This window comes from Pseudozyma flocculosa (assembly GCF_000417875.1).
Source record: "Pseudozyma flocculosa PF-1 unplaced genomic scaffold scaffold00026, whole genome shotgun sequence".
Lineage (NCBI taxonomy): Eukaryota > Fungi > Basidiomycota > Ustilaginomycetes > Ustilaginales > Ustilaginaceae > Pseudozyma > Pseudozyma flocculosa.
Window position 1 is genome coordinate 369,571 of NW_006920894.1, and position 20,404 is coordinate 389,974.

The window sequence follows — 20,404 nt, forward strand, 5'->3', positions numbered from 1 at the left end:
TAGAGCTTCCGCCGCGCGCGCAAATACCACATCCTTTCTCCCATTGCCCTGCCTTGAGGCTCACGCTGAGTCCGACGATGACGGTGGCACGCGTCCTGTGGACTCCATCGCATTCGCGAAGAGAGACTTGACCGATCGATTCAAGGGGAGCAAGCGGGGCCAACAGAAACGACCCCAAGACCCAAAGCAGACACCTCGCCCTAGCACCACACCCTCGCCTGCACAGCACAGCGGTTCTGTGCCCACGTCCATATCCACAGCCAGTTGTGGACCCGCCGAGGGGGCTCAGTGGCCCTCCCTGCCGATCTGCAGCCACCTGCTGTCGGGAAGGAAGCCCTTCTTGCCGCTAGCCTTGACGGCGAGCGCGCCCCTGCCCCAGCCGGAACCGGTGACGCGGAGGTCCCACGGCAGGTTGTGCGGGTAGATGCCCTGCAGGCCGGACATGTCGGCGGGGCACCAGTTGAGCAGGTCTGCAATCTCGGGCGCCGAGGAGAAGTAGGGGTGGAAACGACGTGTCGGGTTGCGCTGGATCCGCTTGGCCTGTGTGGGGTTCGCGACCAGGTCGACGTGCGTCAGATTCGAGCTCGGCGATGCAGGAGTGGAGAGAAGCGAGAACGGGGCAACCTACCTTGAGCGCATTGTGGCACCCATACATGTCCTTGTCGAAGAGTGAGAACGCCTTGACTTTCTGGTTGCGGCGGCGTTGAGTCGTGCAACGGGCCGAGTGAGAATGCGGGGAGACGATCAAGCTCAGCAAGTTTGCCGCACGCGCCGTCTGGGGCCCCGCGCCAATGACTCACCTCGCCCTTGTACTGCAGCTCAATGTCGTCGCCCTCGTCGTCGATGCCGACGTACTGGAACGTGGGCCCTCCGCCTCCGCCGACGTACGCCTTGGTGGGCCACCGCACCGCCTTGGCGTGCAGCTGCTCGAAGCGATCCTTCTTGAACCCGTACCCGACCACGGTGATGCGCTCCGGGTAGAAGCCCGTGTACTCGCGGAAGCGGGCAATGGAGAAGAGCAGGTTCTCGAAGCTGTCGAGCGCAAAGTTCTCCGTCGTCATGCGCACATCCTGCAGCCCGTGGCGGGTGGCCACCGCGGCGTTGGCGTGCGCCAGGCTGCCGACCGTCGTCTTGCTGCCCTGGACGCCGCTGTTGGACGTGGACGAGGATGCGGGCGAAGACTTGCCGCCGTTGAGGTCCGACTCCAAGAGGCTGCCGGCGATGACGGGCAGCTCGAGGTCTGCGGCCACTGCGAGGGAGAAGTAGGACTCGGCCTCGGTCTGCAGCGACGAGGGCCTGGTCTGGCCGCCGCTGAAGACGACGAGTGCCTGCGGGTCGCTGTTGGCGATCTGGACGCCCTTTTCGATGTGCTTGAAGAACGTCTTGACGCTCCCTCCGCGCTGATAGTCTTCGAGGATCCAGTTTTCGTCATTGTCCCGTTGCCGGACGTCGCAGCCCGCCCACACAGCGTGACCGGGCACGAGGACGAGGTGGTTGAGGTTCGAGGTGCCGTTGCGCGGTGCTGGGACGACCTCCTTGAGGCTGTCGGGTGTGTAGCCATGGAAGGTGGCCCAGCTGGCGAACCCGGGCGGAGGTGGTGCCTGACCTGAGCCATGTGCACCAAAGATCATGTATCGCAGGTTGAGGAGCGCCGAGAGCGAGGCGAACCCAAGCAGCAGCACGATGCCTAGATTCGTCACCCGCGAGCGCGACGAGAGCCGGTCATGCAGCGAGATGCTGCCCGGCTGCCCCGAGTTGCCGCTCAGCGCGAGCGAGATGCCCGTCTTGCGGGAGGCGGAGAGCAGCGAGCCAGATGGTCTTGGAAGCATTTGTGCGTGGTGGTCGGTGGCCGGTGAGGCGCTTCGGCAATGCGGCTAGGTGCAGAGCCGTCCGTTTTCAGTGGGCGATGAGGAGCGCGCGTGCGATGCTTCAAGCAGGAGCAGAGCAGGCAGCCGTGGGAGAAGCGACGATGCTGAGGCCGAAGTGATGCGACGAGGCTCTGAGTCGGTCTGGGTCTGAGCCTGCAGGAGGGGACGAGGCAGTGCTAGCTGGGCCGTTTCTAGGCGTGCTGGGCCAAAGGAGAAGAGTCGGAGTCCTTCAGACGGACGGTGCCCGTGCGGTCAGGAGTGCTGCTGCTAACGGAGCTAGTTTGGTCGTGGTCGAAGGGAGCGGCAAGAAGCCGATGGCCAGTCCAGAGCAGAGTTAAGGCGGTCTCGGGTTGTCCCGTCAATGCGGACTGGGCCGAGGAAGATGCGATCGGGAGGTGCCTACCAGAGGCTCAAAGGGGGAAAGATCCGCAGGGTGTCGTTGCAGCTGTGTGTGTGGTGTTGTTTGAGACGGGCAGACGAAGGTGAGAGCAGTGACGGTGGTGGTGGTGGTGGTTGAAAGGCGAGAAGCCGGCGGGCGGTGGAGCTGTCTGCTTGGCACCCGCCCGCCTTCCGTCGGCGAAAATCGAGCGGGCGTGGGCAGGCAGGCAGGCGGGTGCGTGCGTGCGTGCGTGCGTGCGTCGACGTTTTCTGGCGTCGGCGGACGGGCGAGCGAGGAGCCCCGCCGCTGCCGCCGCCCTGCCTCTTCTCCCGGCCCCAGCTTGCTCTCCCTTGCCGTCGCTCGACCCGCCAGGCCCTTTCTTCCACGCAAGCGCGTCTATTTCGAAAATCTCCGCTGGCCTCGCCGAGGAGCCCAATGCCATCTTTGCGCCCGTCTAACCTATAATCTCGAGAACGGGGAAGATCCTGCTCGCCACTTGGCAGCGGACTCAGCCCGATCGCCTTGACCACCGGCGTTCACTCAATCAGTCAGGCAGGAGGGTTCAAGGGTGCAGCAGCCTGAATCGTCTGGACACATGCGCTCGCCTCATTGATGCGAGGCCAGAAATCCCCGCCGCCAGCTTGCATGCTAAGAGACGAGGAGCTCTGCGACCAGCCGGTCACACCCAATCGACATCGAGGTATGGTGAGAGGGATGGCATTCTTGTCCGCACAGAATGTACAGGCAGCATGAGATACGAGCGGCTAGTTCTTCTTGCCAAGGCCGGGCAGCGCAAAGACTGCGATGCGAACAGGGCAAGGCGATCAACGCGGCGTCAGCTCGGCTGCCACCCTGTGGAATCGAGTTGCCGACCAGGCGACTACTCACATTCAAAGATCTTCTCAGCAGGGATCGCGTCGCCCCGCCGACCCTCGAGCGGGCTCATCTTGTGGCCACGCACCACGCCCACGACGCTGCCGGACTCGACGTCGACCACGGGACCACCCGACGACCCGGGGGGCGGAAAGTTGGGCAGCGGTTGACGACGCGGCATTGCCTGTCCCGACGACGTCGCCGATGTGGCCACCACCGTAGGCTGCGACGACGCGCTGACGCTCGACGACATCTGCATCGCCGTGTTGCCCTGCAGAGCGGGCGGGTTGGCTGGCGAGGAGATCAGCAGCTTGTAGTCGAGCTGCGCCAGCTCGTCGTACGTCCCCACCTAGGGAGCGACGGGCAGTGCAGAAAGAGGAAGCGGTGCTGGGTCAGCGTGCAAGTTCGGGAGCTGTAGGACGAGCCCGACGAGGCGCGCGAGACTCACGAGAGCTTGACCACCGCAAGGGTCCTTGTACTCGACCAGTCGAGCCCGGCCCCAGCGCGATCGGCCGGCGTCATCCCTCTCGAGCTTGACCTGCTCAGGCTCGCGTCCAGCGGGCGGTGGCGGCGAGCGTGAAGCCCTAAGCTTCTGCTGCTGCTCATCGTAGCTGTAGGCTGGCAGTACAGCGCCAGAGTCGTCCTCCCACCCCCAGAACGACGAGACTGATAGCTCCGTGTTGACCGTGGCAGGGTAGGGCGAGATCGGCAGCGTTCGGATGCTGGGTCGGGCGCCTTCGTGCAGCGTCAGCGGCTCCTCGCCGAGCTGAAGAAGGACGATGTCCGAGGCGCCCAGACTGCTGATGAGGGTGCGGATCGGGTAGATGGCGCCCGTCCTCGTGATGGCGAACGCGATGCTGGCGTCATCGCTGGCAGAGGCCGCCTTGCCCGACTTGGACTTGGGCGCACTCAATCCGGCCGCACGCAGCTGTAATCAGTCAAAGGAGCAAGACGAGGGTGTGGTCAGGGCACTGTGGCCGTGGAAAGCGATGAAAAGGCTTCAAGAGGCAGCATTGTCGAGACTTACCGTGTGCGCGCAGGAGACGACGAGGTGTCCCTTGCCATCGCCCTCGTTGTCGGCCATTCGGTCACCGCCGTCGATTGCGAACCCAGAGCAGACGCTGATGCGTTCCTTGCCCCTGCCTCCATGGAGGTTCGTGATGTAGGCAAGCAGGAGGACACCGTCGTCTTGCGCATGCTGCAGCTCCTCCTCGGAGCTCGACGCTGATGTGAGCTTGACCTTGCGCGAGTCGGATGGTGTAGACTCGTAGGGGAGCTCGATGGAGAGCTGCGCGCCCGCCCGCTCCTCGAAGAGGTCGAGCAGTTCCGAGATGGACGCTGCTTTGAGTTTGGAAGCCGGTGCCGATTCCTTGTCGGTGGCAGCGCTCGGCGTCTTTGACAGAGTGCCGGCGGCGTGGAGTGCTCTGGCGGCGGCCAGCACGCGCTCGTCGAGCTCGTTTCTCCCCTTCATGGCGTCGATGGGATGCGGATGCTCTCGGTCGACGATGTCCTTTGACTCTTCGAGCTCCCGGAAGGGACGCTTGAACATCTCGTCGAGCATCTCGTCGCGCGAAGGTATCGGCGTGCCCTTGCGCTCAGCCCCGATGGCGGTGCCCTTGATGCGTTGGATCTCTGCATACCGTGCGCCGCCGTCGCGCTTGGGGCCACCAGAGCCGCGATCGTTCTTGGCCCCGAAGGGGTTCGACTTGGAAGGGTTGAGTAGGTCGGAGAGGTCGTTTGGGTTGTTCGGGCGGTAGTACTTGGAGGTCTGGATCTCTGCGCCCTCGCGAGGTGGCGGTGGGACCGAGGTGCCGAGCATGGCGTCGACCGAGCTGCCCGGGTTGACGGGCACGGCGTAGCTTCGCTTCTGTTGCGCAGCGAGGTTGCCCGCAAACGGTACGGCATAGAAGGGCGGATGAGGTCGCGCCTTTGAGACGGCAGCGCGGCCCAGCCTCGAGGCGGACGTGGAAGCTCTGGCAGAGGCGTGCATGGCTGACGGCTGTGGCGGGCGTCAAGGGTTCGAGCTGCCTTTGCGATTCGAGGAGAGGTGACGACGATGTATAGGTCCGGCTGAAGGTAGAGTGTAGCAGCGGTAGCTTGTGTGATTGTCTCTGTGGATGTGTTTGGATGGTGGTGAAATGTGAAAGAGCCGCGCACTCAGGACAGGGGGGTTTGTCCGGTGGTGGGAGCCTCCTCTCAGATAAGCGGGAGGTGGGTTTGGGCCGGCACCGCCCGGATGACGGGTGGCGCGGCTGTGAGTCGCCGAGCGCTGGCCGGCCAGCGCCCGACGCTGACCTGCCTGCCTGCCTGCACGCCTGCCTTGCCTTGCCTCGCCTTGCCTTGCGTGGCCCAGCCAGCGTGTGGAGGTTGCGTTGCAGAGAGGTGGCGCCATGGCCCGGCCAGCTCTGCACTCGCGCTCGTAGGCAGCCGCGCGCTGGCCGGGACCCGTGCGTTATCTGATTCCGTTTCAGACCGTCACCGGCTCCGTATGTACGCGTGCGTTCTGACTCGACGGCGCCTCGCTGGTCCTCGCCTCTCGCCCAGGTTGCTTGCCATCTGTCTCTTATCGGTCCCGCACGCCGCTCGTCTCTGGAGTTGGGACAAACGCATAACGTCCTGACCCACGACTGGCCATTCCGGGCTGGCGAGGGCGAGCTGTCTCTAGTTTCCATTACTGCAGGCAACCACGTCGAGCCCTAGAGTCGCTCAAGGAGACACGGTCGAGACGAGCGCGTCGTCCAGGCTGCCTTCCTCCTTGAGATGGGCCATGACACCGCCGACGAGGTGCAGGCTGCCCGTCACGAGCACATCCTGTGTCACGCCGTCGCCAGCCTTTCTCGCCACCTCTCGCACATGACCGATGGCATCCTGGATCGACGCCTTGATCAGCACCTCGGGCCCCGGCGATCCAGAGCCCAGCAGCGACTTCCACGCCGACTCGAGGTCGCGCTGCACCACCAGCGCCGAAAGGTCGTTGGGATCAATCGCCTTGGACGCCAAGTCGCTCGCCCATCCTCCGCTAGAGAACGTGATGTTGGTGCAAAAGATGACGCGGTCAAAGAAGCCCCGCGCCCGTGGGTAGGCGCCGCCCTCGTCGCCAGAGCTCGGCGACACCCCTTGCGCCTCCAGGTCCGACTCGATGCGCGAAAGGACGGCGGTCAGAAGCTCTGGCGCCGATCGACCGTTGGTGCAGTTGAAGATGAATGTCCTCTGCTTCTGCTTGGCCGGTGACGACAGCTGCGAGTCCACAAACCAGTTGAGGCAGACTGACAGGCTGTCTGTCGTGTGCGCACCGTCGAGGAACCACGTGACTTGCGGGTCCTGCTTGGAAGGCACCGTCTGGCACCGTCCGGGCCACCTCGCCTGCTCGATGCCTCGCCTCTGCCACTCTGCCAGCGACTGGCTGGGCTCCGACGAAGACGAAGGCGCGGAAAAGACGGCTCTGGCTGCCTCGCTCTCGAGGAAGCGCTCCAGGATGACCACCGCCAGGGACGCATTCGAACGCTGGTGGACGCCGGGCAGGCCGAGCTTGATGTCGCCCGTCGAGATCTCGGGGCGAAGGTCGACCGTCTCGAGCTGGGTGCCGGCCTCTTTTGCCACCCGTTCCAGCTCCTGAATCGCCCTGCCCGGCTGCCTGGCCCAGCTAAGGGCTGGTGCGCCCTTTTTGAAGATGCCGCCCTTTTGCACCGCAATCTCCTCGACCGTGTTGCCCAGTAGCGCAGTGTGGTCGAGCCCGAGCTGGGTGATGGCTGTGACGAGGGGCTTTGGAACGACGTTGGTGGAGTCGTACTTGCCACCGATGCCCACCTCGAGGATGGTGGCATCGACCTCTTCCTGGAGGAAGACGTGGTAGGCGAGCAGCGTGAGGAAGCGGAAGTAGACAGGGCGCAGCGGCGTGATCTCGTGCTTGCGTTGCGGGTTCTCGGCGAGCCTGTCCCAGACCTGCCAAAAGTACTTTGCAAACATGTCCTCGGGGATCGGTAGGCCGTTGATGCGAATGCGCTCCCGGACGGCGCACATGTGGGGCGAGGTAAAGAGGCCGACCTTTGCGGGCTGGCCGCCGGGCTTGTGCACGTCGAGCTGTCGGAAGAGCGAGTCGCAGAAGGCCGACGTGGATCCCTTGCCCTTTGTGCCGGTGATGTGCACGACGTTGAGCCTGTTGAGGTCGTCCTGGGTATAGCCGATGCGGGATACGTACTCGACCATCTCGGGGATGAAGAGGTCGTTCATCTTTCCGCCATTCTTGCGGATGGCCTCGAGCGTTGCGGCGTTGGACTGCAGCGTGTTGAGTGCATCGACGGCGGCCGCATAGCCTCTGTCGGAGGAAGAAGGTGCCGCCATGGTGACCTTTGTACGGATGGCGAGAGGCGCGATGCGGCCGAGTAATGCGCCAGGAGCGGCAGGCGGCAGGTTGCTGAAGCGACGTGGATCCAGCGGCGGTGGGGCGACGCGCAAAGCGGATGCAGCCTGGCGTGCGAAGAAGCGAGTGGCTGTTCTATGGAGCCGTGCTGGGACGATGTGACCCTTGCCCATGCGCGAAGGTAGGGCTGAAGCAGATGCAAAAGGAGCTGAGGGCAGGCCACGTCGAGGATCGGAGTGAAGGAGGTTGAGCATAGTACCAGCCTGCCCGACTCTGGGGACGCTGCCTCTGCGCGCTGGTGGTTTCTTCCTGGGCGTGGACCGAGAGCCAGATTGCCGGACGCAGCTCTCTCGGACGAGAAGAAAAAGACAAAAGCCAGCGGCCGCGGCTCGTTGGCGGGGCCCCACATAACCAGCTGGGCGGGCGGCCCCACATGCTCGCCCTGGCCTGGCACGCAAGCTGAGCCAGAGAGCTCGAGAGGCTTCCGATCCCTAGCTTGGCCCTGCCGCCTCGACCATAGGGCACTCGGCTCGCCTTTCACGCAGCCGGCCCCACGCATGAGCGGACGGACCACCCCACCCCCCCCCCCCCCCGCCTCGATGCTGCTGGCACCGGCTGGCACCCAGCTCTCTACCTCTCCTCCCCACGGCCAACCTCGACCGCTTCTCCTCCTCCATCATCCTCGAAACGGGAAGCCAGCCGCCCTCACTGCCATCACAGTCTCTTCCCGCCCTGCCCATACCCGCCTCCAGCCTTAGCACCGACCCCTCGCCATGAAGACCGACGACAACGAGGAGCTCTCGAAGCGAAAGAGGATCAAGGAGCTCATCGGCCGCGCCTTTAGCTCGCACTCCTACCACCATGAGCAGCACAAACCCGCCCAGACCCACGGCGACAACCCGCACAGCGCATCAGCCCCTGCCAACGCCGTCACTTCGGCTGCCAGCGTGACGGCAAGGCAGTCGGCCAGCATCCTCAGCGCGATGGCCGCCTCGGGCAAGGACGCCGTCGAAGCCATCTCAGCCTCCAGCGGCGATGCCTCACACGACGACGAACGCCACCACTACGAGTCGCCCCTGCGTGCGCGCCGCCGTCTGGCCGCCATCGCCACCCAGCTCGGTCTGGCCACCTCGACAGCCACCCAGTCGTCTACCTCTTCTCACTACGCGTCGGTCTCGCAGTCGACCCATGCCGAGGACAAATCCAAGTGGAACCACCTCCCCAGGTACAAGGATCTGCCCAGCGAGGGCGGATACCCAGGATGCGCCTGGTCAGTCTGGGGCGAGGGAGACCAGCTGGGCACCACCAACCTCCTCACCGACGCCGTCGTCGCTCGAAGCGCGCGGGACGAGGTGCGCACCGGCACGCGCATCAGCCTCAACTGGCCCCTTCACCTGCCCCAAGACCCCTTTTTCAAGCGCCAGGCGGTCCACCACGAGATCAAGGGCAAGGGCGGCGAGTATTACACCAAGCCGCGCGATGCCGCCGTCGAGGACCTGCGCAAGCAGGGCAAGGACGTCGTCAACCGCGGCGAAGGTGAGTCGGAGTGAGAGCTGCCCGAACGAGACTGGGCACAGCGCCGCAGCTGACATGTCCACCGACCGACACGATCATCTCTGCTCCAGACTCGGTGCCGGTCACTGACGACACGTTGCACCTCAACACGCAGTCGGGATCGCAGTGGGACGGCCTTCGCCACATGGGGCACATGCCCTTGAACTGCTTCTATGGAGGCGTGGACCGCAAGACGCTGCAGGATACGTTTGCCAACCGCGAGCCGCAGGGTGCCACGCCCGAGCAGCTCAACTCGGAGGAGAGCCGGCAGCGGAACCAGCTCGGCATCCACCATCTCGCCGAGCGCGGCGTCTGTGGACGAGGGGTGCTGCTCGACGTCTTTGCCTACCTCTCGAGCAAGCCCGGCGGCCACGAGAGGTGGAAGGAGTACGCCTACGATCCCAGCAAGACCTACTTCATCACCGTCGACGACCTCAAGGAGACGGCCAAGGCGCAGGGCGTCACGTTCAGGAAGGTGAGCAGCCGCCGCGCGTTGCCATGAACCTCGACTGGCCATGCATGCCGCCATCAATACCCGGCCTGATTGACACGACTGACGCTTCCGGCTTCTCCTCGATCTTTGCGCGAACCCGCAGGGCGACATTCTGCTGGTGCGGTCCGGGTTCACGGTGCGGTACTACGACTCGACGCCCGAGGAGCGCAAGGAATGGGTGCAGCGTCTCACCTTTGCCGGCGTCGACCAGAGCGAGGAAATGAAGGCCTTCCTGTGGGACAACCACTTTGCCGCCGTACGTACTCGTGCTCGCTTCCATGATCCCCTTTTCCCCTCTCCCGCACTCGACTGACGTTACCACTCATGGTCCCGTCGACCGCACCGCAGGTGGCCGGCGATGCACCAGCCTTCGAAGCGCGACCTTCGCTGCCCAAGCACGCGATGCTGCACGAGACGCTGCTGGGGCTGTGGGGTATGCCCATCGGCGAGATGTTTGACCTGGAAGCCCTGGCCCAGCACGCGGCCCAGCACCGCCGCTGGACGTTTTTCTTCTCCTCGTGGCCCCTCAACCTCTACGGCGGCGTCGCAAGCACCGCCAACGCCGCAGCCATCTTTTGAGACCCAGACACAGACCCAGGACGGTGCTCGTACCGTCAGACCAGAGCCGTCTCTGGGGACCGGGGCAAGGGTCGATCTCGATGCGATGATGCCGTCTGGTTATCCTTATTTTCGAATGCAATCGCCACGCCCTTTTTCGAACTTGGCATCGGAGATGCGAGCAGCCATGCGCCGCGACCCGTTGCTGGAAGCCGGCGAGCGTGATCAGCGAGCCCGAACAGCCACGCAGAGGCGGCCGAACCGAAAGGGAGAAAGGAGAAATGGGGAACTCTGGAATTTCGACTGCTTGGACCAGTGACAAAGAGGGGAACCTACGCTAGCGTTGTTCTGGAGAATCTGATTGGGATCGGGTCGACGGAAGGATAAGATAGGGGATGGACGGGATGGAGAGGACGACAGATTGACGACTCGACGGGTCATGTGGATACTGTGTGGGAGGACCCGGCCGGGACGAGGGCCAGAGGATCGGCCCGGGCCAGGCTGCCCAGTTTGCCGCCCGCGATGGGGGGTGGTGCTGTGATGTGTTTGCGACATGGGACAGCGGGTTATTGCACCCTACTCTTCTTCTCGTGCGCTTGATTGTCGCCTGGAGGATGCCAAAGGGGCAGACGAGGCTGCACTCAGATCTCGAGCGGCGAGTGGGTGGTCGCCTCGACGTCGGCCAAGCCCATGTGCGAGTGGCCATGGGCCTTGCTGTCGTCGACGTGGAGGCGGAACGTGGACGCCTGCGGGCTCGTCGCGCTGCTGCCGTTGCCGTTGCCGTTGCCGTTGACCTGGACACGGGAGCGGTGCGCAAAGTTCCTCGACTCCGAAGAGCCAGGGGTGGGCGGGCCGCGAGGCTGTCGCAGGAGGTTGGAGCCGGGCGACGATCCGTTGGCGCCGTTGCTGCCGTCTCCCATGCCAGAGCTGCCGAGCGACGGGACAGGGGGAACGTCAAAAGGAGAAGCGAAGAGGCTCTGCAGACCGGCAGCCCCTCCAACGCCGCCCGCCTGCGGCCGCCTTCCCATCGTCGCCGAGTAGCCTTCGCGCAGGTTGACCTGCGAGCGACGTCCGGCGAGGCTGTTTGAGCCGGGTGCGAGCATCCCGGAGCTGTAGGTTCCGTTCGATACGCCGTCACGGTCCGATCCGAGGGCCCGCTTCATGTCTGGGGCTGACTTCTTCATGCGGAGCGCAGATCGGCCCATTGTGGCGCTGCTTCCGGGTGCAAGCATGCCGTTGCCATAGATGTCGCCGCCGCCGCGGTGCGAGCGTCCGATGGTCGAGGCCTGGGTGCGGAGAGGCTTGTTCTGGGCGGGCACCTCGTTCTTGGTGACAATGACGTAGCGCTCGTCGCCCTCGCCCATCGAATAGTGGTAGAGACCAAGCCTCTGCGCCACCAGATGGACCGTGCGCCTTTCGAGCGGGCTGAGGCTCCGCGAAAACGAGAGCTCGTCGCGCATGCGGTCGTCCTTGAACAGAAGCACCCTCGAGTAGATCTCGAGCGTGGCAGCGTCGTTGAGGTTCAGCTCTTCCTTCTTGGCGTTGGCCGCCGCGTTCGAGGACAGTTCCGAGGGAGCGCCAATGGCAGGCCCGCTGGAGGCGCTGGGTACCGCCTTGAGAGTGTCGGCAGTGAGCGGGGCGCGAGGGCCTCCCATGCTGCCGCCATCGAAGGCGTGCGACTGGCCGTTGCTCACGTCGCCAAAGGCGTTGGGCATGTAGCCCTGCACGGCTGCCCCGGGCATGAGGTAGGCGTTGGCGCCATACTCTTCCTGGCGCCGCCTCTCGCGTTCGCGCTCCTTTTCGAGCTGCATGCTCTGCATCCGCTTAATGGCCTTCTCCTTTTCGATCCGCTCCTTTTCACCGGCCTGCAGCACCTTCTTGTACTCGACCCGGAGCTTGCGCCCGCTGACGTCGAAGCCGTTGAGGGCGGCGACGACTGCGTCGGCCTCCTCGCCAGTGCGGAAGTTGGCAAAAGCAAGGCCGCGGAAGACGCCCTGGTCAAAGTGGTAGTTGAAAGCGTACGGCATCGGGATAGAAAGGTCCTCCTGTCGACAGCGACGCGACGACAGAGACGGGGAAGAGGCGATGTCTTAGCAACGAGCGAGGCTTCGTGACGGCGAAGCTCCGTGCAGCACACTCACAATGATCTGCAGCAGCTGCTCCTTCTTGACGCTGAAGGGGATGTTCTTGACGACGATGGCGGTGGGGATGATGTCGTCTTCGATCCCAGGGTTGGCGAGCAGAGAGCCGGGGGCCGGCTGGCCAAAGTTGGCGCCAGCGTGCGATTGGTAGAAGCTGGCCGGCGACGCCATCGACGTCGGCGGCGAGTCTCCCGAGGCTGGGCTCAGCGAAGGGTCGGTGTTTGAGCCCCACTGCGAAGGGATGCCTGCGCGCGAAGTCTTGCGTGCACCGGCAGTCGAGCCAAAGTTGCCGCTGCCGCTCGAAGCTCCTCCAATTGTACCGGCTCCGAGGTTGTGGCCGAAGCCGCCAAAGGCGCTGTTGCCGGCGAGGCCGCCATTGGCGCCGAGGTTGCTATTGTAGGCAAGACCGGACGGCTGCGCAGCCGTCTGACCGGGCGAAGACGAGGGAAAGAAGCGCTCAAAGCGAGCCGAGGCGCTCTGGGCGGCCGCCGCGGACGCTTGCTGCTGCTGCTGCTGTTGCTGCGAGAAGCCGTTGCTGTGCCCTGAAAGGTCGGTGGGGCCGAGGCCGGTGGGCGACCGCAGGGAAGCCGAGCCCTGCTGCCTCTGGGAAGAGGCGTAGTGTTGGGCCTCCTGCTGCGAATCGCCAAGGTTGAGCGAGTTGAAGGTGCGCTCGAGCTGTTGATCAGTCATGGCTGCGTGTGTCTTGGCTCGGCGGTTGGCAGATAGCTGGTGGAAGTTCGCCGGTGAGATTTGAGTTGTTGAAAGGGAGTCTTGTGAGCCGAACTGATGGGGCTTGAAGCCAGAAACAGGAGAGAGGAGTATGCGAGAGGGCTATCGACGGGAGCGAAGCGTCGGCTAGCAGCAGAAATACAGCAGACGAGAGAGGGTTGGAAGGCCGCTGGGATGAGCTGCCCTGCCTTTTTCGTCTCCGCGAGCGAGGAGAATGCGAGGCTTGCTAATGGGAGGAGAAGCCGTTCGGAAGAATAATGAGGATTGCTACAGGGATGAGGGGCGGCTTTCTTGATGCGTCGATGAAAAAGGGACGGGGCGGTGGATGCTGTTTGCGCTCGGGTCGGAGAAAAGACGGGAAGACGGTGCGGCTCTTGCAGTGGAGTGTGTCGAGCAGCTCGGGAAGAAGGTTAGCTGCTGGCCGGATGGACAGCGGGGAAAGGTGTTGAAATGGAGACGAGATTGAAGGGAACGAGCTCCAGTGCCTGCAACAGGGAGCCTAGTCGAGGGTCGATGAAGGTCGAAGATGGAGTGGACAAAGCGAGAGGCCGATGAACGGGCTGAAGCGGGATGCGAGGGGAGAGAGGACCAGGCTGGCTAGTCGCGGGCTGATGACCTGCTAGTGAGTGGGTTCAGTCAGGTCTGGGGGGGGCGTTGCGTCGAGCGGGCGCAGCGATGCGTCGGGTGAAAAAGAGACCAAAGCGGTTGCGGGGGTATGAGGCAGTCGTACCGTCGTCGCGAGCGTCAGGACACTGAGGTCGTTGCGTGGCGTTCGTTGATGGGGGAGATGGTGAGACGAGTTATATGCGCCGAAGCTGTGGGAGAGGGGGGTCGCTGGTGGTGATGATGGTGGTGGTGGTGGTGGTGGTGGTGGTGGTGGTGGTGATGAGGAGGAGAGTGGCGGTGGTGAAGACGGCAATCAAAGGTGGCACGAAGCGACGGACGGGTGGGTGGACGTGATCCTAGTCGTTAGGAGAAGGCGGGGGGGAGAGCGAAGGATGGGTGGTGGTGAAGAGGAGCCAGGAGGGGCGCCATGCTGGCCAGCCAAGAAGTACGGGCAGGGAGCGAGTCAGCTGCTGGAGCCACCAGAAGGCCTGGCCTGGCGAGGGGGCTCGTGCAAAGCGAGCCAAGCGGCGGGCCAAAGAGCTGGCTGGCTGGCCTGGCCGCCTGCCTCCCTTTCTGCGTCTGGCTGCCTGCCCACTTTGCCTGCTGCCTGCCTGCGCTCGAAAAAAGCCCCGCCCGCCCTTTGCCCTCCGGCCGGTCCTGCCCCGCCCTGCCCTGCCGGCCTTGGGCCAGTCACACGCCAGCAAGAAAGAGAGAGGCAGGGGAGAAAAATGCCCGTGCCGCACGCACGCAGGCTGGCAGGCAAGGTGCGTGCAGCATGCACCAGCCGGGCGGGTGGCGGCGACAACGACGACCAGAGCAACGACGACGACGGCGGCGACGACGGCGACGGTGAGGCCAGGCAGGCTAGGCCAGGGCGGGGCGAGGCAGGCAGGCAAGCTAAGGCGAGGCAGGGCAAAGCAGGTCTGCAGTTGCCGCCACTCCCCTGGCGCAGCTCCGTGCCGGGTTACCTGCACCGCTTCAACCCCCCTCCTGCCCATCGACCCGTCAACCGACCATGCTAGCTGGGCCCGGTGTGAGCTCTCCATGTCAACGACAGCAGCACTCACACCGACACCTGTGACGCTGCTACGTAGCTCTGTTCTGTGTGGGCCATCCAAGCACAGCGACGATGCTCCGTCTGGCGAACGAGATGGCGTCCACTTTGCCGTCGCCCGGACCCGCTACGCTGGACGCCGCTCTAGCTAGTGGTAAGCCTTCTGGGCAGAACGCCGTGGGCCCTCGTAACCCATAGACCGCCCCAAACTCCAAGCTAAGCTAGGTTTGACTGCGTGCGCTGGCCCCTCACCTATTCAAGCCATCACAGGCTAGGTCAGGCAAAGCAAGCAGGGCTGCTCTGCTTGCGCGGGCTCGTGAGGCACCTGCAGGATCTTGCCCGTCCCCAGCAAGCAAGCATGAGGGAGGGCGCATGGCGACCGACGGTCTCGCCTCGACGACAATCGATCGTCCGTAGGCCTCTATCTGGCTTTCTCGTTCTAGGCGCCACAACCTCACCTTAGCCTGTGCGCACGCCCCCGCCCTAAGAGGTTAGATGACGGCCGACGTAGGGCTCGCGGGAGCGGTCCGAGCTCGACGTCGTCTGGGATCAAAGGAGAGTCGAGCGAGAAGCTAGGCGCTCAGACCGCCCTTTCCGGAATGCCGACGAGCGAGGCGCCGCCTTCCCGCTTCCGCTTGGTGGTGGGAGTGCCAGCAAAGCAGAGCAGCGCAGCGCGGCGGCTGCGAATGAGACGAGCTGGCCAAAGAGCGACCGAACAGTAGAGCAGGCAGGCCAGCATGCTGACGAGCGGGACCACGATGTTGAGGGGGTCAGGGCGTGCACCTTGCATCTCGAGGCCAGGCAGGCAAGCAAGGGCCCCTCTCGCTCCGCTCAGGAAACGCACGCACGGTGCCCCCCGCCGCGGCGCCCGGTGGGCGGTGGCACGTCTGTGGAATGGCCCGAGCGTTTCGAGTACGGGTAGCCCGACGCAAAAATCTCGCAAGACGACGTCGTCGTCAGCACCTGCTTCAACAGCAGCAAAGCCACGCAACGAACCCCGGGTCTCCTCTTTGGGCCCCCCTGACTACTACTGCGACCAAGCCAGCGGTCGGCTCCTCCGCCTTGACCCTCGAACCCAACGCAAGCGAGGGCAGCACCTCGGACCCGGCCCCGCTCCGCTCCGGAAGCAACGGTCAGCCGTACGTTCCGGTCAGGCCTCGCCACGAGGTCCGTGCTGCCCCGTGTCGTCCCGACCGGGCACCTGTTCGACCAGTTCAATCCACGCATGGCAACAGGAAAAGCGTTGGTGATTCGTTCTGGACCAGACACAAGGGGAACTCGGAAGCAAAGTGGAAGAAGACGACGTGGAGGGGCGGGGGACAAGAGGGAGCGTGGGGGGCCGACCCGCAGAGTCGAGGCGTCGCAAGCAGCGAAGACGGCACCTCGCTCCTATCCGTAGATGCGGATGACGCCGTCGGCGCCGGCCGATGCAAAGTAGGGCGCCGTCGGGTGGTACTTGACGGCCAGCACGCCTTCGGCCGCCTTGCGACGGTGCGAGGTAATCTCCTGCCGGCAGACGGCCGTGGTACCGTTCGAGACAACCTCGTCGGCAGACCCGGTCGCGGGAGCAGCGCCGCTGCCGCTGCTATTGGGGCCCTCGCGCGGAGACAGAGAGCCGCCGGCGATGTCCCAGAAGCGCACGCTGCAGTCGTGCCCGCCCGATACCAGCGTCAGGCCCGAGGCGTCAATGTCGAGCGAGGTGACGGCATCCAGGTGGGCAATCATCGAGAGGGTGCACTCGCTCGAATCGAGATCAAACATGCGGATGTAGCGGTCCTCGTGCGCCGTAATGACGAGCGGCAGCGTCGGGTGTGTGACCAGCTTGTTGATCTGCGTGCTGAGCGTGTTGTCGTAGGTCTGGTCGCTCTTGAGCTGCCGCACCTGCTTGCCCGTCTCGACCTCGAACAGCTTGACGACCGAGTTCGAATAGGCAACGGCGCACAGCCGCAGGTCCGAGCGGCACATGTCGACCGAGGTCGGCACCGGCAGCCCGCCCGTCTTTTCGAGGTTCTCGCGCTCCTTGCTGACGTCGCTCGGCGGGTCCACGCCAAAGTAGTCCCAGCTGAGACGCAGCTCGGCAGGCGCCCTACCGCTGTCGGTTTGCTGAGTCGCCCAGATCTTGATGGTGCCGTCGGCCGAGGCGGTGGCAAGGTAGGCCTCGTCGTCTGACTTGTCCGGCAGCAGCGCAAGGTCCCACACCGGCTGAGTGTGGCCCACGAGACAGCCCAGCTCGACCGACTTGTCATACGGCGGGTAGGCCTCGACGTTGCTGTCTGGCAGCTGCCAGACGCGGACAGACGAGTCAATGCTGCCGCTGTAGATGCGTCGCTGATGGTGGGACACGGCGAGGCAGGTGACGGCGGCCGAGTGGCCACGGAAAGTCACGAGCGGATCACTGTCCGCGCCCGCCTTGCCGCTGCAAGAGGGATGGGAGCAGATTGGGCGAGGCTTGTCAGCTTGGGGGCCTCGACAATCCCGCGCAACGCAGTCAACCTGCGGGCGTGGTCTGCTGCAAATCGCCCGAAAGCTCAACTCACCTGGGCTGGTTGATGCTCTGAGGGTCGAGCTTCCAGAACTTGATGGTGTTGTCATCCGACGCCGAGATCAGGCTGAGGTTGGACTGGTCGAAGGCCACCGCACGGACGGCGTCCAGGTGGCTGCGGAGGACCTTCTTTGACTTCCACATCTGGCTGTCGGCAGCAGCGTCGGCAGCAGCAGCCTTGGCCGCCTCTTCGTCCTCGGGGTTGAAGCTGAGGTTGGCCAGCTCGTCCTCCTCGTGCTTGTCGGCGGTGGCACCGACGTTGCGCCCGCTGCGGCTCATGAGCTGGTTGACGCGCTCGGTGGTGAGGGCGAGTTGAGCTTGCGCCTCCGAGACGATGGCAGAATCGTCGGACTGCTGCTGCCTCTTTCGCTCCTCTTCCCGCCTCTCCCGGCCCCTCAGTCCGGCCTCCTTGAGCTTCTCCCAATCGCGTCCGCCGGGCTTGAAGATGGCCGTGACCTGCTCGCCGTCGTCGTCTCGCTCGGGATCCGTCATGCTGTCGTTCGAAGACCCCCGAGATCCGCATGACTGATAGGAGCCGGCAGAGTCGGACGAGTCGGAGCCCTGAGACGACGAACTTGACATGGCGGTCTCGTCGTGTTCACCGGAGCCCGAATCAGGAGCCTGCTGGGAGTCATCGCTGTTGTGCGCGGTCGAGCCCTCTGCAGCGGCATCTGTCGCATCGCCGCGTGCCGAGCCAGCTTCGTCGGTCAAGGCGTCGCGGGCTACGATACTGCCACCCGAGACGGCGCCAAGCGGGTCCACATCGTTCTTGGACGACTCTGCCTCTCCGCCAGCTTCGTCAGCCGTCTCGTCCTCGGCCGACTCTTCAGGCACCGGCTCGGACGCGTAGAGCGGGGAACGCCCGATCTTGCCGCCCTTCTGGGTGCCCATGCCGCCAGATGCCGCTCCCGTTCCAGCGCCACGACGCGGCGAGCCGCTCGCCGGCCTGTCCTGCACCTCCTGGTATGCAGGCGCGGTGGCTGGTACGTTCTCGAGCATCGTCATGCGAGGTCGGGGCTGCTGTGTGCCCTGCGCCTGGGCCCCGCCAGCCGCATTGGCAGAGGCTGCGACGCCGCGGTCCGGCAGCGGATTGAGCGTGCTTGCGCTCGTCAGGTACGAGATCTCCTGCAGGCATTGTTTGAGGTAGTCGCGGCTCTTGGCGCGGGACTGCGGGAACTTGGCTCCGGAAGAAGCGCGCGAAAGCTGAGCCGCCAGGTTGGATCCGCCGATGGTGCCGGTACCTGTGCTGCCGAAGGTGCTGCCGTTGATGGTGCCGGCTCCGATGGTGCTGGGGTTGTAGGAGAGGGACGACAGGGTACCGGTGCCCCTCGCGAGATGGAGGGTGCCGCCGTCCATGGGGCCTGCTATCTCGTCGAGTCAAGAGGGAGGGAGGCATGGCAGGGCGCGTGTGTGAGCGGCGCTGTCTGCGTCGGACGACAATTGGTTCGACAGGAGGCGGTGTCACGCAGCGGTGAGTACTTACGCATGTCCTCGCTCCTCGCCGGCGAGCTTCGTCCGCTGGCAGAGGTCGACTTCTCGAGGCCCTGGAGCAAAGGGTTCTTGGCGACCGCAGGCTGAGAAGTCGATGCGCTGGCCGAGCTCGACGAAAGGTACTTTGAGCTGTGGTGTAGTGCAGCGGAAGCGGGAGTGAGGATACATTCAGCATCGTTCCGCCTTGAGGGCTGGCAAGGAGGACGAGTGTAGCTGGGGACTTACCGCTCCTGTCTGAGGGCATACTCGAGCATCTTGACTCGACGCATCAAGTCAGTCTTGAGGTTCTCGACGCCCCGCCTCTCGCCTTCGAGCAGAGCGATCCGGGCCTGCACGGATTGAAGGAGGCCCAGTAAAGATACGTCAACGGGGGGCTCCTGCGCCAAGGCCTGCGGTCGATCTGGTCGCAAGCACTCACCCTCATCTCGGCGCGCTCAATCTCCCACTCGTTGCGATCGCGCTCGTACCTTCGCCATTCGCTCTGAAGGAAGTGTAGGATGCCAGGAAGCGTATACTCTGCCGGAGCGACCGAGTTGCCCGTTTCCTGAGCGGGAACGCCGTTGGCGCCGTTCCCTTGGCCATTGTTGCCGGCACCGACGCCAACACCAAGCCCACCAGATCCAGGCTGGCCGCCAGGCAGGCCGCCATTGCCTCCACCGCCTCCACCAAGCATCATGCTGCCGCTGTTGCTGATGAACATGCCTTGGCCTCCTTCGCCCCCTTGGTTGCCCTGCATCCCGCCCATGTTGCGGAAAGCGAAGCTCCCTTGCATCCCCGACATCGAAGCTAGGATGGCGGGCTAGGCCAAGCTCTGTCGCCCCTGAAGCTGACGTCGGTCAAGCGGAGGCGGAAGGGCGGGCAAGGAAGACTCTGCCGATGAGCGATCGCCCGTGGTCTTTCGAGGATCGAGCGATCCGCGTCGATCAGACGAGCGTGATGGGTGGCCGCGCAAAGCGATCGATGCTGGTGGTAGGCTCGTGGAGAGGTGTCGGAACGTCGAGAAGCTGTCGATGATGCTGATCCGTTGTGCAATGCTGGAATGCTTGTAGAGACGTCGGATGGTGGTCTGAGCGAGGAACGGAGAAAGACGTCGAATCCCGAGATGGCTCTGTTGAGCGCAGCGCTTAGCGGGTCCGAAGACGAGATGCAGAAACCGACCAGGGACGGCCGACGAGAAAACGAGTGCCGGCGCCTGTCTGTCGAAGAAAAGCTGGCGCAGACCGGAATGATGGTCTCGACGGGAGATGGTGTCGGAGGGAGGTGGTGATGGTGGCTGGCAGACCTCAAGAGGCGTGCTGGAAGACTGGCGGAGACGTCGGCGATAAACCTACGTACGGTGCGTCGCAGCGTGCGTTCCACCTCGACGACGAGACCCGCACGACCTCGCCCACCTCCTGGCCGGCCCAGCTGCCTGCCTGCCTGCCTGCCTGAGTCAAAGAGGGGCCCTGCCTGCCTGCTTCACTCACCGGCCGGGTGTGTTTGTTGCTCTCTCCCCCGGCCGCCCGCTCGCCCGCCCGCCCGCGCTCTGGCTCGTTTGAAAGACCCAGCAGCCAGGCAGGGAGGCCAGGCCAGGCAGAGACAAGTGCGGTGGGGGACGTGCGTGCAGCATCCGCCCCGCCTGCCTTGACTTCCCGATCGCACAAGGGCGAATACAAAGGGGGCCTGGTCGAATTCAAAATTTTCAAATCGGACGCTCAAATGACCAGGCGCAGGGGGCTCAGCCTGCGGCGGAGCAAAAGCAGAAGCGGGCCCCACC

At 64.5% G+C, this 20,404-nt stretch overlaps 6 protein-coding genes across 6 annotated transcripts; 1 reads left to right on the forward strand and 5 right to left on the reverse strand.

Annotated features, from left to right (window-relative positions):
* Positions 1-285: 285 nt before the first annotated feature.
* On the reverse strand, positions 286-1,829 carry PFL1_06489 (uncharacterized protein; the record flags this gene model as incomplete). The annotated part of the gene is made up of 3 exons (XM_007884030.1): positions 286-540; positions 629-688; positions 801-1,829. 3 exons carry the CDS (start codon positions 1,827-1,829, stop codon positions 286-288), a joined length of 1,344 nt encoding a protein of 447 aa, XP_007882221.1.
* A 1,182-nt stretch (positions 1,830-3,011) lies between these two features.
* Positions 3,012-5,110, reverse strand: PFL1_06490 (uncharacterized protein; the record flags this gene model as incomplete). The annotated part of the gene is made up of 4 exons (XM_007884031.1): positions 3,012-3,046; positions 3,136-3,469; positions 3,569-4,048; positions 4,148-5,110. The coding sequence occupies 4 exons, from the start codon at positions 5,108-5,110 to the stop codon at positions 3,012-3,014; spliced, it is 1,812 nt and encodes a 603-aa protein (XP_007882222.1).
* Positions 5,111-5,826: 716 nt separating this feature from the next.
* PFL1_06491 (uncharacterized protein) lies at positions 5,827-7,461 on the reverse strand (the record flags this gene model as incomplete). Its single annotated transcript, XM_007884032.1, has 1 exon — positions 5,827-7,461. The coding sequence occupies one exon, from the start codon at positions 7,459-7,461 to the stop codon at positions 5,827-5,829; it is 1,635 nt and encodes a 544-aa protein (XP_007882223.1).
* A 792-nt stretch (positions 7,462-8,253) lies between these two features.
* PFL1_06492 (uncharacterized protein) lies at positions 8,254-10,106 on the forward strand (the record flags this gene model as incomplete). The annotated part of the gene is made up of 4 exons (XM_007884033.1): positions 8,254-9,016; positions 9,106-9,509; positions 9,631-9,783; positions 9,876-10,106. 4 exons carry the CDS (start codon positions 8,254-8,256, stop codon positions 10,104-10,106), a joined length of 1,551 nt encoding a protein of 516 aa, XP_007882224.1.
* Positions 10,107-10,726: 620 nt separating this feature from the next.
* On the reverse strand, positions 10,727-12,916 carry PFL1_06493 (uncharacterized protein; the record flags this gene model as incomplete). Its single annotated transcript, XM_007884034.1, has 2 exons — positions 10,727-12,130; positions 12,227-12,916. The coding sequence occupies 2 exons, from the start codon at positions 12,914-12,916 to the stop codon at positions 10,727-10,729; spliced, it is 2,094 nt and encodes a 697-aa protein (XP_007882225.1).
* Positions 12,917-16,004: 3,088 nt separating this feature from the next.
* On the reverse strand, positions 16,005-19,429 carry PFL1_06494 (uncharacterized protein; the record flags this gene model as incomplete). The annotated part of the gene is made up of 5 exons (XM_007884035.1): positions 16,005-17,031; positions 17,153-18,521; positions 18,641-18,777; positions 18,874-18,977; positions 19,067-19,429. 5 exons carry the CDS (start codon positions 19,427-19,429, stop codon positions 16,005-16,007), a joined length of 3,000 nt encoding a protein of 999 aa, XP_007882226.1.
* Positions 19,430-20,404: the final 975 nt, after the last annotated feature.